At 44.0% G+C, this 16,415-nt stretch overlaps 1 protein-coding gene across 8 annotated transcripts in view; it reads right to left on the reverse strand.

The window, feature by feature from the left end:
* Kiaa1217 (KIAA1217 ortholog) overlaps nt 1–16,415 on the reverse strand; it is a 294,129-nt gene that overhangs the window by 144,551 nt on the left and 133,163 nt on the right. For all 8 annotated transcript variants that reach the window (XM_028764815.1, XM_028764814.1, XM_028764810.1 and 5 more), the window contains exon 3: nt 5,120–5,318. In XM_028764815.1, coding sequence (XP_028620648.1) covers nt 5,120–5,318 — 199 coding nt within the window. The remainder of the gene's footprint in view (nt 1–5,119; nt 5,319–16,415) is intronic.

A 16,415-nucleotide genomic window follows, 5' to 3' on the forward strand; every position in this document is an offset into this window, starting at 1 on the left:
GCTCTCTCTCTCTCTCTCTCTCTCTCTCTCTCTCTCTCTCTCTCTCTCTCTCTGTCTTTCTCTCTCTACTACCCTCCTGGCTCCCCTCCCCATGCCCTGAATAAACTCTATTCTATGCTATACCGGTGTGTGACTGGTCCCTCAGTGGGAAGAGATGCCTCTGCATGGGCCCGCTGACACATTCCCTTCTTCCATACCTCTCCACACACGTACAGAACATACTCTGTATCTCTTTATCTCTTTATAAACACATCAGTGAGTATTACAGTTACACTTCTAGTCCTCTGTACTGGGACTCTGGGGACTGTTCTTCTGTGTGTCTTTGTGTTAAATAAGACCAGACACAAGGGGATTTCCTTAATCAAGGCAAGGCTGAGTAAGGACCTTGGAAAGGAGACTGTGTTTGCAGGCTCCTGGTGACTCACATTTTCCCTTCATTCCACGGGCTCATCAACCCCAGTCAACAGCACCCTGGGCATCAGGTGCATCCCAGAGGAAATTCCCAAGTTGGCCACAAGGAAGCAGTCAAGGGCAGCATTAACATTGCTGGCTTAAAGCCCTTCTCACAGGTAGCCTCCCTTTTGACAAACTTCTTATGTCTTTTGTCTCCTGTCTTCTCCTCTCCCTGCGTCCCTTTGTTTCTCTCCAGAAGTTGGAAAATTCACAAGTTAAATGCCCCTTATTGAGGTAATGGAATTGAACCTCTTGAATAAGTCGCTAATTTGCTGTGACTATGTGTTTATAGGCACTTTGCAGAAAGAGCAGTTTACAGAAACACAGGCAACCAGAAATGTCCCCTGAGTAATGCCCTGGGCAAGGCTATCAGTGCTCTTGTAGCCTCTCCTCTCTCTCTCTCTCTCTCTCTCTACTGAAGGAGGGATTTCCACGCTGGGCAGGTATCCACCTGCAAGGCCAGCTGCCTTGACAGCCAGAGGAAATTCCTCCCTTGAAGACAAAGGGTCCATTATCCAGCAGGCTCAGGTTCCCAGGGGTGGGGGAAGGCACACAGGAGCTTCTTATCGTTACTTTATTTGGCAAAACAGGGGCAATCTTCACAGAGACCTAACCCCCCCACACACCCCATTTCCTGCAAAGCACAAAGGAGAAATTCCATTCCCAGCCTGGCTCCCTCTTCAGGGATGACTGTGGCTAAGAAAGCACAAAGCTCTTTAATCCAGGTGGAAGCCACAGCCTGGGGGCAATAGGAAGGTTTTGTCTGTCCTCACACTGTCCTGAGCACTGTTCACCCAGGTTGCATGCTAGCCCCTGAGGTCCCAGAGATATCACTGTAAGATACAGCTAATGAGATCTAGGGCTCATATTTCCTGATTCTGTGATTTAACTGACAGGCCATAGAAATCACACACACACACACACACACACAATATACACAATATTATCTGTGGTCTTCTTGTCTTATCTGCAAAACAAGGACCCTGAATTATTACCTTAACAACAAGTACAGAAGATTAAGAGCAAAAGCTGGGTGGTGGTGACACATGACTTTAATCCCTGCACTCAAGAGGCAGGTGGATCTTTGTGAGTTCAAGGCCTGCCTGGTCTATAGAGCTAGTTAGTTCTAGGACAGCCAGGTCCAATGCAGTCCAAGCTGGTCTCAAATTCACTCTGCAACCCACTCTCACCTCTCACTCAAAATCTTTTCCACTTAGCCTCACAAGCACTGGGATTTCCGGTGTGCACGATCACGCCCAGCTTGAAATTCAGTGTTAAAAATGATACTGAGTGCTTGCTGCTGCTTACATACACTGAGACTGGATCAGCAGAGACATCAGCAGAGCTTCTCACCAGCATGGAGTGCAAAGTCACAAACAGTCCACATTTTATAATAATGATTATGTTTTATGAATAACAGGAATGCCAATAAGAAGATAGTAGGAATGTTAATTGCCCCAACGAATGCAATCAGGATCCACTGTGTACTTGTGATAAAACGTCACAGTGCACCCCCAAAGTACACAGAATTGTTAGATCTTAGTTTAAGACTTAATTGGAGATGAAATAACAAAATGGTAGGTGTTCTTACTTGATCATAACGTACCTTTTACATACATATGCCATTTACATAGCATACTCAATACTGAACCTTGTATATGTGTCCAGTTAAAAAGCAAATGGGGTTCGATTCTCAGAACTCACATAAAACCCCATGTGCTGACAGGTATCTATAATCTCAGCACTCTTTTTAAAAAAGAAACTTTTTAAAAAGACTTATTAATAAGTGATAATAATAAATAATATGAGTACACTGTAGCTGTCTTCATGCACACCAGGAGAGGGCATCAGATCCCATTATAGGTGGTGTGAGCCACCATGTGGTTGCTGGGAATTGAACTCAGGACTTCTGGAAGAGCAGCCAATGCTGTTAACCACTGAGGCATCGCTCCAACACCAATCCTGGTACTCTTACAGTGAGATGAGAGATCACCCAGAGCCCTAGGTCCAGCTAGCCTGAAACACTCAACCGAGAAATACTCAGCCCAGCACAAACAAGACTCTGTCTCTAAAACAAGGTAGAAAGGTTATCTTCTGTCTTCCTCCATGCCATGGCACGTGGGCACCCACACTCACACATATATCCTTCACACACATATGCACACAAACAACAAAACAGTAGCAAATAACAATAAACATAACTGGGTAAACACTTTAAAATATTAATAATATTGATAACATAAGCAACAGCGTGTCTTTTTTTTTTTTTTTTTTTTTGGTTTTTTCGAGACAGGGTTTCTCTGTATAGCCCTGGCTGTCCTGGAACTCACTCTGTAGACCAGGCTGGCCTCGAACTCAGAAATCCACCTGCCTCTGCCTCCCAAGTGCTGGGATTAAAGGCGTGCGCCACCACTGCCCGGCTAACAGCGTGTCTTTTAAGGTAGCTAGGGTGATGTCTGAAACCACACAAATAACACAAGCATTGTTTTGTTTGGGCTAGGGTTTGTCTGAACAGCCAGAATGGCGTCTGAACGCAGTCTACTCTGGATATTCTCTGCAACAAGGAAACAAAATCAAGGCACGAACTCACACCTATCTTCTCTATATTCTTCCAACAACAGTTTGCTGGGATTTTTGTGGCAGAGTTCAGTTGTCTTCTGCACTGACCCCTTGTCTGTCCCCTCTTCCCCCAACTCCACCTGTCTGCAAACACAAGTATTAAGTGAAACCCTTAAAATGTTGAGGGGTGGTACACGAAACACCAGCACAGAGGGCAAGGAAATCTACACCCTATAACCTGCACATTTTGTAAAGGGGATAAGAAAGGCAACAGAAGATAAAAAGTGAACTTCTAATTCAGGGGATGAATAGCTGGGGTAAAGGCAAAAAGAGGTCTTTTACCTTTTGGTAAAACTGGTTAGAAGGAAAGCTGTGCCTCACCTGAGAAGCCCTTCAAACCAAGAGAGAGGAGCCTGACAAGTCCAGAGAGGCTAAGAAAAGCCCCCTCTCAGGGCTCATGCCCCAACCATTGTGCCTTCTGGGACTAGGGTGAGGATAGGCTCCCCTCTAGTTTACTCCTGGGTTATTCCCTTGTCCAGGAAACTGGAAAGCATTCCCAATGTGATGGCTAAAGTAGAAAATCCTAGACAATTCAGAGTGAGCTCAGCCCCAGAAATAGCCTGGACTTGTGCAAGTGTTAACACGGGTGTCTTAGTCATGGTTACTACTGTTCTGATGAAACACCATGCCCAAAGCAAGTTGGGGCACACAGGGTTTATTCAACTTACACATCCAAATAACTGTTCATTATGGAATTATGTCAGGATGGGAACTCTAATAGGGCAGGAACCTGGAGGCAGGAGCTGATACAGAGGCTAGAGAAGGGTGCTGCTTAATAAGAAAATGTCCCTCAGGCTTCCCACAGCCTGATTTTATGGAGACCTTCCACAATTGAGACTGCCTCCTCTCCAACGACTCTAGCTTCTGTCAGGTTGACATAAAACTAGCCTGCGTAACTTGATATTTATTTTTCTTTAGATCTTAAAGTCCTCACAAAGGCCTATAGGAAAAGGGCTCATCTACCAGCCAGCACCAATCCTAGGAGGTGATGACACCCTGGGACAGTGGAACCACATGAAAGACAGATCACTGGAGACCCTTGGCCCTTCCTTTCCCTGCCTGCATCCTAACCATAGCTCTGTTCTACCACATACTCCACCATGATGTCTGTTCTCCTCACAGGAGTAAAATAGTAGATTAAGGAAGGAAGGAAGGCATCCTTCCTGTTGTGAGGTAGGCTGTTGGGAGCCAAGTCCTAGCAGAAAGCTGCCATATACCCTGACAAGAGACTTGTTTTCAACAGCCCACAACAGCTGAGCACACTCTGATAAACATCCTGTTTTTCTCACATATCTTATTTTGCTGCTTAGTGACCCTAACTGCAAGGCGCACATGGTATCCATGGCTACAAGGCACATGACAAAGTGCCTTCAGCTTTGTTCCCCTGCTTGTTCACGAGGGCAAGGCACGTGGTCAAGGGTATACATACCCAGGATTTCCTTTCAATAAGGAGAGACTTGATCAGACCCTCTGTCTTGTCTCCATTCTTCATGTCTCTTGCCCCTCCATCCCCACTCTCTCTCTTGCTAGACCCTGACCCACGGACTGGAGCAGCTTGGGCCGGGGCAAAGTGGTCCACAAACGTGAGGCAGAATGGGCCATTACAAAGTGGTGTCTCAACGACATAGCTCCAGTAAGTGGGATACAGTGAAGGACACCACAGGAATTGGAAATGTGCATCCTCACTCCTGTGCTGGAGAACCTGTTGACTGATGGAGCAGGCCCAGACAGTAGGCCATTTTGCTCCTCCATAATTACTGTCTTCCCACAGGCCCAAAAGGGAAGCAACAGAGCCAGTCAAACATGGACTAAAATCTTTAAAACAGTGAACCAAAATAAATCTTTCTGTTTTATGAAACACTACGTAGGGAAATTGTCAGTGATGGAAAACTCACATACTTTTAAACCAGCAAACTCTTCTAGCGTCAGCATTTGTAGAGTAAGATCAAGTTGATATCTAAGTCCAAGGGCAAATGCTCAGAAGCATAAAAACATGTACAGGAAGTAAGATAGAGAGAAGCATGTGAAACTGCCTTTTGAAGCTTACCCAGGGATCTTTCCTTTGTTTGATTGGTTGACCTCACCACGGGAAGGCTCGCCCGAGTCCGACTGCCTCTAGCAAAAGGACTTGGTACATCACCCTCAGACATGGCTTCCAAAGAGTCACCAGATGTCTCTGATAAATGTTCAACTGGATCCCCCAAATTGGAAGGTTGAGGACTGTGGGACAGCTTGGGGCTTTTTGTCTGCAAAAGATATTTTAAAAGAAAGAGTTATTACTATAAGAAAGCATTATTTATTATTTATTAATATTAATTTATTATCGCCATGATATTTCCAATGCCAACTCTGGGCAGGAAGAAAACCACCATAAGGATTAACTCTAGGCGTCAGTAGTGTACATCCCTGGAAAAAAATGTCTTCAATGATCCCATTACAAACTGTAATCTCTAGATATCTACCTTATAAATGGCACAGGATGGGGAAAAAACTGCAGTATAGGAAAGACTGGTGGAGAATCATTATCTTTGCCAAGCAGATTCTCACAGTTAAGGCATAACAGGCGGGACTGTGCACCTTTCTATGTGCCCAGTGTGGATATTAGCCTCACACTAGGGTAATCTGGCCTTCATAGTCTTCTACAGAGAATTTATGTCAGAAGCTGGAGAGATGGTTCATGGGTTAATATTCACTGGCTATGACATAAACTACCCACGTCACTGTTCACCATGGAATAAAGTCAAGGAACTCAAACAAGACAGAAACTTGGAGGCAGGAACTGATGATGGACCCAGGTTCAATTCTCAGGAGACACACAACAGAACATAACCATCTGTACCTCCAGTTCTAGGGGATACTTTCTTCTGGCCTCTAGGGTTCTTAGTCATGCAAAAGGTACATGCACAGATATACATACAGACACACACTCACATATATTAAATTAAACTTGTCCAAGCATGGTGGCTTAATCTTAGCATTCAGAAGGCAAAGGCAGGCAGATGTATGAATTCAAGACCAACCTGGGCTACAGAATGTGTTCCAGGAGAGTCAGGGCAACACAGAGAAACCCTGTCCCCAAAACCAAACAAACAAATAAGCAGATCAAAGCAATGAACAAAACAAACAAAAATGTGTTTATAATTCAGTAAGTTGCACCATGGTGTGAGTGATGTTAATATCACCATGATTGTTTCTGTTCAGAGGCAGAGGACACTCAGTAAGTTGTCTAGTTTTGCTTTTATCTCCCTTGCTAATCTGCAGACAATAACCCCACCTACACACTGCCTAATATTGTTTCCCTCTGAAGTATCTGTTTAGACTGCTATGCTAGGGAGTAAGTATGTCAAATGTCCATTATCTGTTAATAGATAATACTCCCTGAACATAAACCATGGGGATGAGTATTGTCCAGAAATCAGGGTGATCAGCACTGGGAGATGTCAAACATTGGTGATGTGTATAGAGAGCCATTAAATAACCCAAGGGAATTATAATAAAAGTATAAATATGAATTGTGTAGTATATTCATTCACATTTCAATGAATATCCATCAGAACCCTACTTCTGTGCTCCAGGCACCCTGCTTGGGACTAAGGAGAGAATGACACAGCATGCAGATATGGCTTTCTTCCTCAGGTGTGTATAATCCATAAGGAGACACAAATTAGGGAGAAGGGAGAAGGCTGGGTGTGGTAGCGTACACCTTTAATTCAAGCACTTGGAAGGCGGAGGCCATGAATATCAGAGTGGGACCACCTTGGTCTACAGAATTCCAGGACAGCCAGGGCTACACAGACAAATCCTGTCTCAAAAAAAAAAAAAAAAAAAAAAAAAAAAACCTGAGAGAGATGGGCTGCGATCAGAGGAAGTTTGTCACCCAAGATTGATGGTAGAAGTTGGCATGTATATCTAGAGTCAGAAACATGTACATATTGATATCTAGGAAGAAAGAAATTGGAAAGTTCAAGCCAGATTATAAGGGAAAGGGTAAGAAATGCATTCTGGTTGTATGGAACAGCTTGTACAAAGTCCACGGGACATAAAGAAGTTGTGGGGCTGGATATTTATGGGAGGAGAGAGCAGAAGGAATCACAGTAAGAATTCTCACCTGACAGAAAGGTAATGGAGTGACGCTGACTATTCAGACAGGGAAATGGGTGGACGGTGGCAGGATAAAGATGCTTTTCTAGATCACAGTGGCTGCTGGATAGAGACTGGAAATGATGATATAGGCTGCAGGGCAGAGAGAAGGAGCTAGGAGGGCAGAGAGAAAGAGCTAGGGAACTTGGTGAACCATAGAAAATGGACACATGGTCTCAATCTTCCTATTTCCTCTGGACCAATGCTGACCTGTAGGTGGCAAACTGATGTAGAACCATGAGACTGCTGTGTAGGCGGCAGTTCTGATGCCTAAGGTCCTGTTCCCCAATCGGTTCTTGATCTGTCAATAAAGAAAGCCATGGGCCAATTGCTGGGTGGAAGGTACAGGCAGAAACTAAGAGCCAAGTGAGAACTCAAAATGGAGTGGACAAACAAGCAGCTCCTATAGGTGGGTGGTCAGGGGAGTTTAACAACTGAAGTTTAGGGTGGGTGGGAGAGACAGAGATAAGAAAGTAGTAAGGGCTCACTTTTCCAGGTGGAAGATAGTAGTGCCCAGCAATTGCGCCAAGAAGGCCAGTTGAAAAGGAACAATTGTGTGTATCTTTTATCCGAAGAATTGAGGGAAGCCAGGTGGGGGCTGGTAGAGTGGCAACTTCCTGGAGCAAAGGTGGGTAGAGTGTAAAACTTCACGCAACACAGATGACTTTATTAAGATATCAAGGAGCTAGGGGAGGGGTAGTGTCCCCAAGAGCCAGGTTTGTTGGTTTGTTGCCTTCTTTGATTTCCTTCGTGCTTCCTGAAAATATCAGTCCATCAGGCACTTAACTCGAGGCACTGAAGCTTCCTGGGGAGTAATCTGTATGGTCACAAGGAGCTCTGCTGTCCAGTGATCTGCACTTGTTTTATACTCCTCTGGGGATATCTGGATTTTTTATTTAAATCAAGAGATACTGAAAATTATGTTTCCTTTCCTGCTTTAACGATTTAGCTACTGATCCTTGAGTGAAGCTACAATTTTATATGCTACCTGTTGGTTCACAGATAGTTCTGCTAAGCTCCTCCTAGGGACCTAGGCTTGTGTCATCACCCGCCAGTGGCCAGGTACAGCAGTGGGAGACAGTGTATACTGTTATCCTAGCCTCCCTTCTTGCCCCCTCTCTCTGTTCCCTCTGTCTTCTCTCTTTTTCTCTTTTTGCACTTCTCCATCCCCCTTTCTCTGCCTCTACCCCTTTTCCCGGTCCCCACTCCCTTCTTTCCCCCAGAATAAACTTCCCCTCAATTTGGCCCATTGTCTGGCGTGATTTCTCAGGGGGACACCTTGGCCTAGGCCTGCCAGATACTGCCTGCTGTCACCACATTTATATTTCATAACAATACTACTAGGAGACTCTTATAAAGATGGCATCGTCTCCTATTGCATTTCTCAGACAGCCACACTTCACTGTACTTCACAGGACCCTCCCACAGTGGGAAACACAAAGTCAGTTCTTCCCCTCCTGTGATCCACAGGGATGTGCCTTCCAGAGATGCCTGCATATCCAAATGAAACTCAGACATTACAAGCCAATGAGATTATAAACCAAGATTCCAGCCAGAAACAACGCCATTAACAGGCAAATCGCCCCTTTAGGCTTGTTTTCATGTGCAAGCTTCCAAAGCAGATTATTTCCCAATTTACTTTGTATGAAGTTGGCTTCTATTATGGTGAAGTGATACTCTTCGTGATTGTTTTCCTTTCAGTCTGGGAAAAAACCAAGCACATTATCTGACTAGGGAAATAGCCCTAAATCTCACTCACCTACCTCACCAAGATGGCGAGAAAAGGCTATGGTCACCAATGGCAGAGCCTCTTAGTTATGCTAAGCAGCATCTGGAGCTGGATGTATTCTACCTAGTGAGGCAGGGAGGTGAAGAGGAAGGAGTCATTTAGCCTAGCAAAATAGCAAGTGACAATATTCCTTTGAGCCTTAAGGCAGCATTTGTCATCTCTGCTGTAGACATCCTAGCAGCCCACGGCTGGCACAATGTGTGTGATGAGCTGCTACTTTCTATTGCAATAGGCAATAATCCTTGAAGAAAATGAACCATCAAATCTCTATTTCTTGTTCAGGGTCATCACAGTAGTAAGTAGATATACAAATAGAGATGAAAAGGCTGACATTTTTTTTCTAACTTCCTATATATGTAAACTATTTGGTTCTAAATGTATACTTCTTGATTTTTATGTCATTTGGTTTCTTGTTGAAAACTATCCCTGCACATTAGCAATTTCTTAAACACTGCACCTTCCCCTCAGATGCTAAGGTACTGCTGAGACATCTTCAGCTCACAGAAAAGACAATGGAAATGGTTGGTACTGATATTACATAGCCCATGATCTGATATATTGAAAAAGAATGTACTTCGGCTACTTAGCCTGCACCCAACACATAAGCTGGAGATAGGGTTTGCCTAGCATGCACAACACTGTGGGCTCAATCCCTAACATGACATGAACTGGGCGTGACCACACCCTGCAGCACTTGAGAGGCAGAGGTAGGAGACTCAGAAGTTCAAAGTCACCTTCAGCTACATAGCCAATTCAAATGTGAGGCCAGCAGAGGACTATCTCCAAAACAAACAACAAAACAGAATCACATATCTGTAACATACAACCAAGGAGAGCCATGTGGGCATGCCACTGAGAGAACAGATTCTCAGGCATAAGAAATGGGGGTGTTGAGGACAGACCAGTGGCTGGATGCTTGCCAAGCACACCCGAGGTTCCGGGAGTTATCCTGAACACTGCAATACTAAAAAATAAAAATTAAAAGTGGCTTGGGAGAATAGAACTTGAGTGTGGGAGACGTTGGTCTGCTGTGAGCCCTTTCCCCTAACTGGACCAATCAGTAGCCACCTAAGCATGATGAAACCGATCAACTTCTTTTTCTCTAAAACCACCATGGGTCAGGGAATTTACTGTGTGTTTATGAAATAGACCATTGAAGTGATGAGAAAGAGGACCAAGAGAAGGGACCACTCAGATTTGAGGTAGTTCACAGACTCACAAACATGTATGTGTAAATACACAGGGAAGTGGGGGGGGGAGTAAATTCAATGTTCTTTAAAAGGGAGGCAGACTACTTGCAGGATTTTAGATTTTGGCCTCATTTTGTTTAAGATGAAGAGTTTTCTGGGCCCTTCATGGTCCAGCTCTGCTGCCTCTGCTGTGGAACTGAGGTCTAGCCCCAGTTGTAGAAGAAGCAGGGGATGATGGAACACTCTCTGGGCCACTCAAGAAATACTCAAGAGTTCCAAACACTGGATTTTCCTTGTTGTTCCATGGTGGCCCAGGACACCAATCTCCCTGCATTTCCATTACGACTTTTTAGAGAGTTCCCCAGTTCACCAAGTGCCTCAGTCCTCCAAACACAAGCGAGAACAGGGTGGTGTGTGTAGTCATGTCACCCAATCCACTTACCCTCCCTAAAGTGTGCTCTTCCTTATGGAGTCCTTTGTCTCACTGAGGGGTGATGGTGTAAGGGAATTCATATGGCTCTCTCCCATGTCTTTATCTACAACTCTCTGACTAAATTTCCAGATATCATCTCTTCATGATGACAGGAGCTGGAGGGAATGGAACTATCATCTCAGATTCCTATTGCCTTGGACTGGATGGCTTATTTGTGGTAATCTCATTTAGCAATCCCTGTAGCTTCATAACAGTGCTTACTACTGTGGAAACAGTGCCTAGGCCATGTACACTGAAGTAGCAGATGATGGACCCCAAACCCAGTATGTAGGTTACAAATCTGCTTCTCATTACTGAGTTACTTAACCAGGACTTAGAGATGCAGGCTCTGGGTCACCTTCCACCAAGAACTGGTCAACATATAACCTTCACTGGGTCACAGTTGGCGTATGTGTTCCTATTGGAAATTCCTTTCTCAACTAGAAGGAGAGGAGGGAGTCAACACACCACACAATACATCTATCATACAAAGAAGAAAGGGTACTGTCACCCAGAGGAAAACATAGCTTACTAAGACATTCTACATGCTATTGACTCTACAGTACCTACTCTGTATATACATGTGGCTAGGCCATGGTTAAATCTTCTTTCTAGCACTACCTCTGAAGAATGCTGGGCCTGCCTCTATCACATTCCTCCAACATTCACCACAAGCTGGATGCTTTGCTAGGTTTCAGATTTGGGATTTGGTGTGTGTATGGGTTTGTGTATGTGTATGTGTGTGTGTGTGCGTGTGTGTGTATGATATTGCTTCATTTAAACACTATGGCCAAAGAGGAAAGGAAATCAAAGATTAACCATAAATGACTGCTTTTTCTTTCTCATTTTCAGACCTTTAAAACACTGAACAGAAATGCTGAGATCCAGCAAAACAAACCAGAAATGAAGCTTTCTATGATATGCTAATTGCTGGGAACAGTGGGATGTCTGGTTGGCCAAAGTATTCAGATCACAGTCTGTTTTGAAAAGAAAAATCAACATTGCCTTAATGAACTTTTCCTTCATCCTAATGAATACCCACTTTGCCACAAAGCAATCAGAAACACAATGCAAACTTATTCAGGATTCATTCCTGGGCCTTGTTAATTACCTCCTTCCCAGAATCATGACACCTTGTACTTGAGAAACTTTTAAATTACCCTAGTTAAAATTCTCACTTGAACTGAAGAGAAGCAGCTAACCGCTAGGAACAAACTACGTATTATCTTGTAATGAATCAAGCACAGGCTGTAGTTCTCCTCTCCCATCTTTAGTCCAGCAACACTCCACCTTTAAAGAAAATTTAGTTACTAGGAAGGGTCGGAGCAAGGTCAGTTTACAGAGCCTTTTCCGTGGCCCCAGGGTGGTCAATAATCTCCCATTTCCACCCTTTTCTTCACATTAGAAGTCTTTGAGTTTGTAACTGGAGACGGGAAAAAAGACAAAGAGCTTGTCAAAGCACACCAGACTTCTCCTAGGCTTTTGTCCTTACAGACACTGGACCTGGGTGGATGCCACCCAGGTCCTTGTAATTCAGGCCAGACACCTGCCATTCTAAGCTGAATTTCTGAACCCAAAGCCAAGTGAGCTTTAGGAGAAGGCACCCTAGAGCTTCCAATGGCTTCTTGCTTTTTCCCACAGCCTTGGTGACTCTTAGGGAAAAAAAAAGTCCAAGCCTGGACCACTTGGGTTCCACAGCACCATACTTATGACGGTGGTAGGGTGAGGGAGCACACTGGACACGTCAGTGGACGTGTGAACTGCAAAATAAATGTAAGAAAGAAGTATGGACTAGACCAATCTTGTGACTATCCGATGGTCTCAACTCTAGAGACCCAGAGAAATGGTGGCAGAGGCTAATAAACCAGCTTTTGGTTTTTTTTTTAGGAAAAAAAAAGATGGGTATAGGCACTAAAGAGCCCTGCTGTCAATCAAGAACAAGGCACAAACCCATTCAAGATGGAGGACTTGGTATCTTCCTGGATGTTTGATGTTGGAAGTCAGGACACACAACAGGTTTCCAGCAATGCAGTTCCTCCAGCTCCATAGAAATGGGAGTTGAAGTTCAAGCCCTTGTTTGAATGCCAGCTTGCAACTTTTCTGAGGTTCTTCAACTACCTCTCTCTGAGCAATGAGAAGTTAGTATTTCCGCTCTCATGTTTGGACGAACGCTACTAGTTCTTCTCTAGGATTTATTTTGATGACTTTTCCCTGATAAACTGTGCCCATACTCTGTTTCTTCAAGGCTCGTATATCAATACTTTCCTCCCTCTTCCGCTGAGAGTGCCCAGACATTATTCACATTTTTCACCTGTGAAAACATCCATGTTTGGTCTGGAGTGAAACTCAACGATTCAGCAGTGGAACGAAGTACAACTGCATCTTCTCTTTCAGTCTCCCTTCCCCGGGTGCACTATTTCATTGTTGGATCAGAAGGATGTGGGGGGCTGACGTGCCAACTGCTTGCTGCCCATAGATAGCCTTCCCAGGGCCACCACAGACATCTGTTCAACAAGCTGCCTGTGGTCATGAGCAAGGGTAGGGCCTTCTGCCCTGGCCATGCAAGTCCCTTCCTACAGATGCAGCAGGCACATGACAATGACAGCTCAGGTACAAAGAGGTATGTCCTTGTCCTTTAAACAGAGGTGCCCAATGTTGACATATATGACGCTGTCATCTTCAAATGTGTTGTGTTACCTGCATGCTACAGCAGGGTACATATGCCTGTAAAGAATACCAGGCTACAAACATGATCTCCACAGAGCATCTTTTATGTGTTGGTTTCATCTTTTGGTGTCCAACGCTGTCTATTATAGGAAAATGGGAAACAATGATGTTTCTTTTAGATTTTAAAAACAAGAAAAAAACATCTTTGCCTCATGAAGCATGAGTAGGTATTTCCTTATCATATAAGAAGAATTTTCTAAAGCACAGCATGTTAGGAAGGGAGCTACTGGAGACTTCCAGCCAGTCACAGTACCGACCACATTTGTGAATGTGCTTCCTCTTTGGGTGAGAGTTCCCTTTACTGGATTCTGCCTGTAATCCCTTCTCTCTTCAATCTGAAACAAGCAGTGTATGCATAACAAACATGCAAGGGCCTGAACAAGCCACTTGTCTCCACAGACCCCACTGGCCTCTGCTGGAATTCTCAGCTGCAGAAGCTACTGGAATTCAGAGGCAAGAATGCACTTGAAAAGCTTTGGGATAAAAGGTGTCTGTGAGGACTGTTCTTACTCCTGGGATGAAAGGAGAGGGACCTGTTTGCAGGCTTTGAAATTCTAAATAGAATACAATCTGTGCTGAAGACTCACCTTAGAAGCCTCCTAGCAAAAGCCATTAGGACCCCACACACATACCTCCACCCCAACCCCTGCAACCTAGGCTCTAATGTCTTTGGGAGGATATGAGGGCCTAGGCTGGGGGTGGAATCCCTAAAAATGAATTGAATTTTTGTGGAACCAATAAGATTATTTTTTCCCTAGTAGCAAAGGTCCCACTGCAGCAGAAGGCACAGACAATATCTTAGGAACTCTGACATTGTCCTTACATCTCCAAGGTGGAGATGGCCTCAGGGAGGTGTTGGTGGCCACCAAACCCTTAGCACTTGTGGCCATACCCTCTCCAAATATCTCAGAAAGGTTTTGCTGCTGCTTACAAGTGTACACTGCACACCCACCCACATTCAAGCCTACCCTCGTACGCACTCTTCCTACCACCACAATCATAACCACCACAGGTTCAATTTCACTGCAGAGAGTTTCAATGAAAACAAAACGAAACTTCTCCAAACAAACAAACAAAAAAATCTCAACAAACAAACAAAAATTTAAAAAGAAATTCAAACCCCTTTATGAGAATTTGAACTCCATTTTCAATAGACTCCTACTTTGTTGGTTTATTTGTAAAACTGTCATGTTCTTTGGTTTGGTTTAGTTTTTTGGCTCTTCCCAGACAGGGTTTCTCTGTGTATCCTTGGCTGTCCTCTGTAGACCAGTCTGGCCTCAAACTCACAGAGATCTACATGCCTCTGCCTCTGGAGTACTGGAATTTAAGGCACGTGTCCCACTGCCTGGCCCATTGTGCTATTAAGTACCAGGGTGTACAACCAGCATAAGACAAGATTAAGAATACAAGAGCTTTGTGTTTTGCTCACACTGTTTTGTGGAACACAGACTAATTCCAGCAATGCTATGTACTAGTGAAACACTTGAAATTATTCTGAACATCAATTCTCAGTTAAACGACATTATCAGAGGAGCTGGGAGTGTATCTCATTGGTGGAGTATTTTCATTTTTTTTTTTCCCTTGGTTTTTTCGAGACAGGGTTTCTCTGTGTAGTCCTGGCTGTCCTGGAAATCACTCTGTAGACCAGGCTGCCCTTGAACTCAGAAATCTGCCTGCCTCTGCCTCCCAAGTGCTGAGATTAAAGGCGTGAGCCACCATCGCCTGGCGGTGGAGTATTTTCTTGCACAGCTCAGATACGCCCTTAGATTCCATTCCCCAAACTGGAAAAAATTAAACAATTAAGATAATCAGAGTATTTACTTGATATTGTTAGAGTAAGGAGAGTGTCTTAAAATTCAAGAGGACAGCATCTGTGAACTAGTAACTCCACAGAGCGTTGAACTACCATTTCCTTGTACTGCTGTTTCTGGATGACTCAGCTGTTGAGGTTTTGTCTTTTGATATGCATTGTGATGATAAGCAAGGCCCCCAAGGCTCAACACCGGCTGTCAATACGTGGTTGAAAAAATTTAATCTCAATCTGGGGTTTCTACCCCACCATTGACCATTCAGTTCTTGGATAATAAACCTTTATTAGCACTAGAGTTGGGCAGATATGTATATATCTACCCTCTATGCTGTCAGAATCTATTTTCCCATTAATAACCCTAAATTATAATTTGCCATGTTCCATCTGGGTTGCTCTTACCTTAAATTGGCCAGCTCTCATGGCCATGCTTTCATGACTCACTTGACCCATGGTTACTTCCTCCTCTCCTGCCTTCTTCTCTCTCCTCATGGTTTCCCCTGACCCCAAACCCAGGAATATCAAGCCTACCTCTCTCAATTCTGCCCAGCTATCTGTGGGGCAAGGACATATACTTGGGTCTATGTATGTATTTTCTCTTCTCTGGGTAACTAGGCCTTGGGGGCCTGCTCTTAGCATTATAATACATAGCAATAGACCAAATCTCAGCACTCAGCTTCCTACCCTAAGGGGCATCCCATAACCATGGGTTCCACAATGTTTAGAAGAAGACATCATGGCTTTATGTGCCCCATGCTGCCTTTGCAGTTGCCTAGCTAGTCTGGAGAACGGTTACTTCCAATTTCAAAATGGAGAACTTCCCATCACAGTAGATCTGAGGTAGTCACTGAAGGGAAGAACAAGTGGCTTTGATTTCTAACCTTAACCTCTTGCTACTTTAATGTGTAAACTCCAAAAATCACTACTATAGTTGTACCTTATCTATAATGCAACAAAACAGAAAAGGAAAAAAAAGTTTGAATGAGGCCTTAGATACCCGATTATTTGTTGATAAGCTAAAAAGAAAGAAAGGAGTGGGGTGTGGTGCACAAACATCTTAACACTCAGGAGATGGACAAGTGTGTGAATCTCTGTTTGAGGCTAGCCTAGTCTACATTGTAAGCTTCGGGTCAACCTGAGATACAGAATGAGATCCGAAAGAAAGAAAGAAAGAAAGAAAGAAAGAAAGAAAGAAAGAAAGAAAGAAAGAAAGAAAGA

The sequence above is a fragment of the Grammomys surdaster genome, unplaced genomic scaffold, assembly GCF_004785775.1.
Source record: "Grammomys surdaster isolate TR1022 unplaced genomic scaffold, NIH_TR_1.0 146, whole genome shotgun sequence".
NCBI lineage: Eukaryota > Metazoa > Chordata > Mammalia > Rodentia > Muridae > Grammomys > Grammomys surdaster.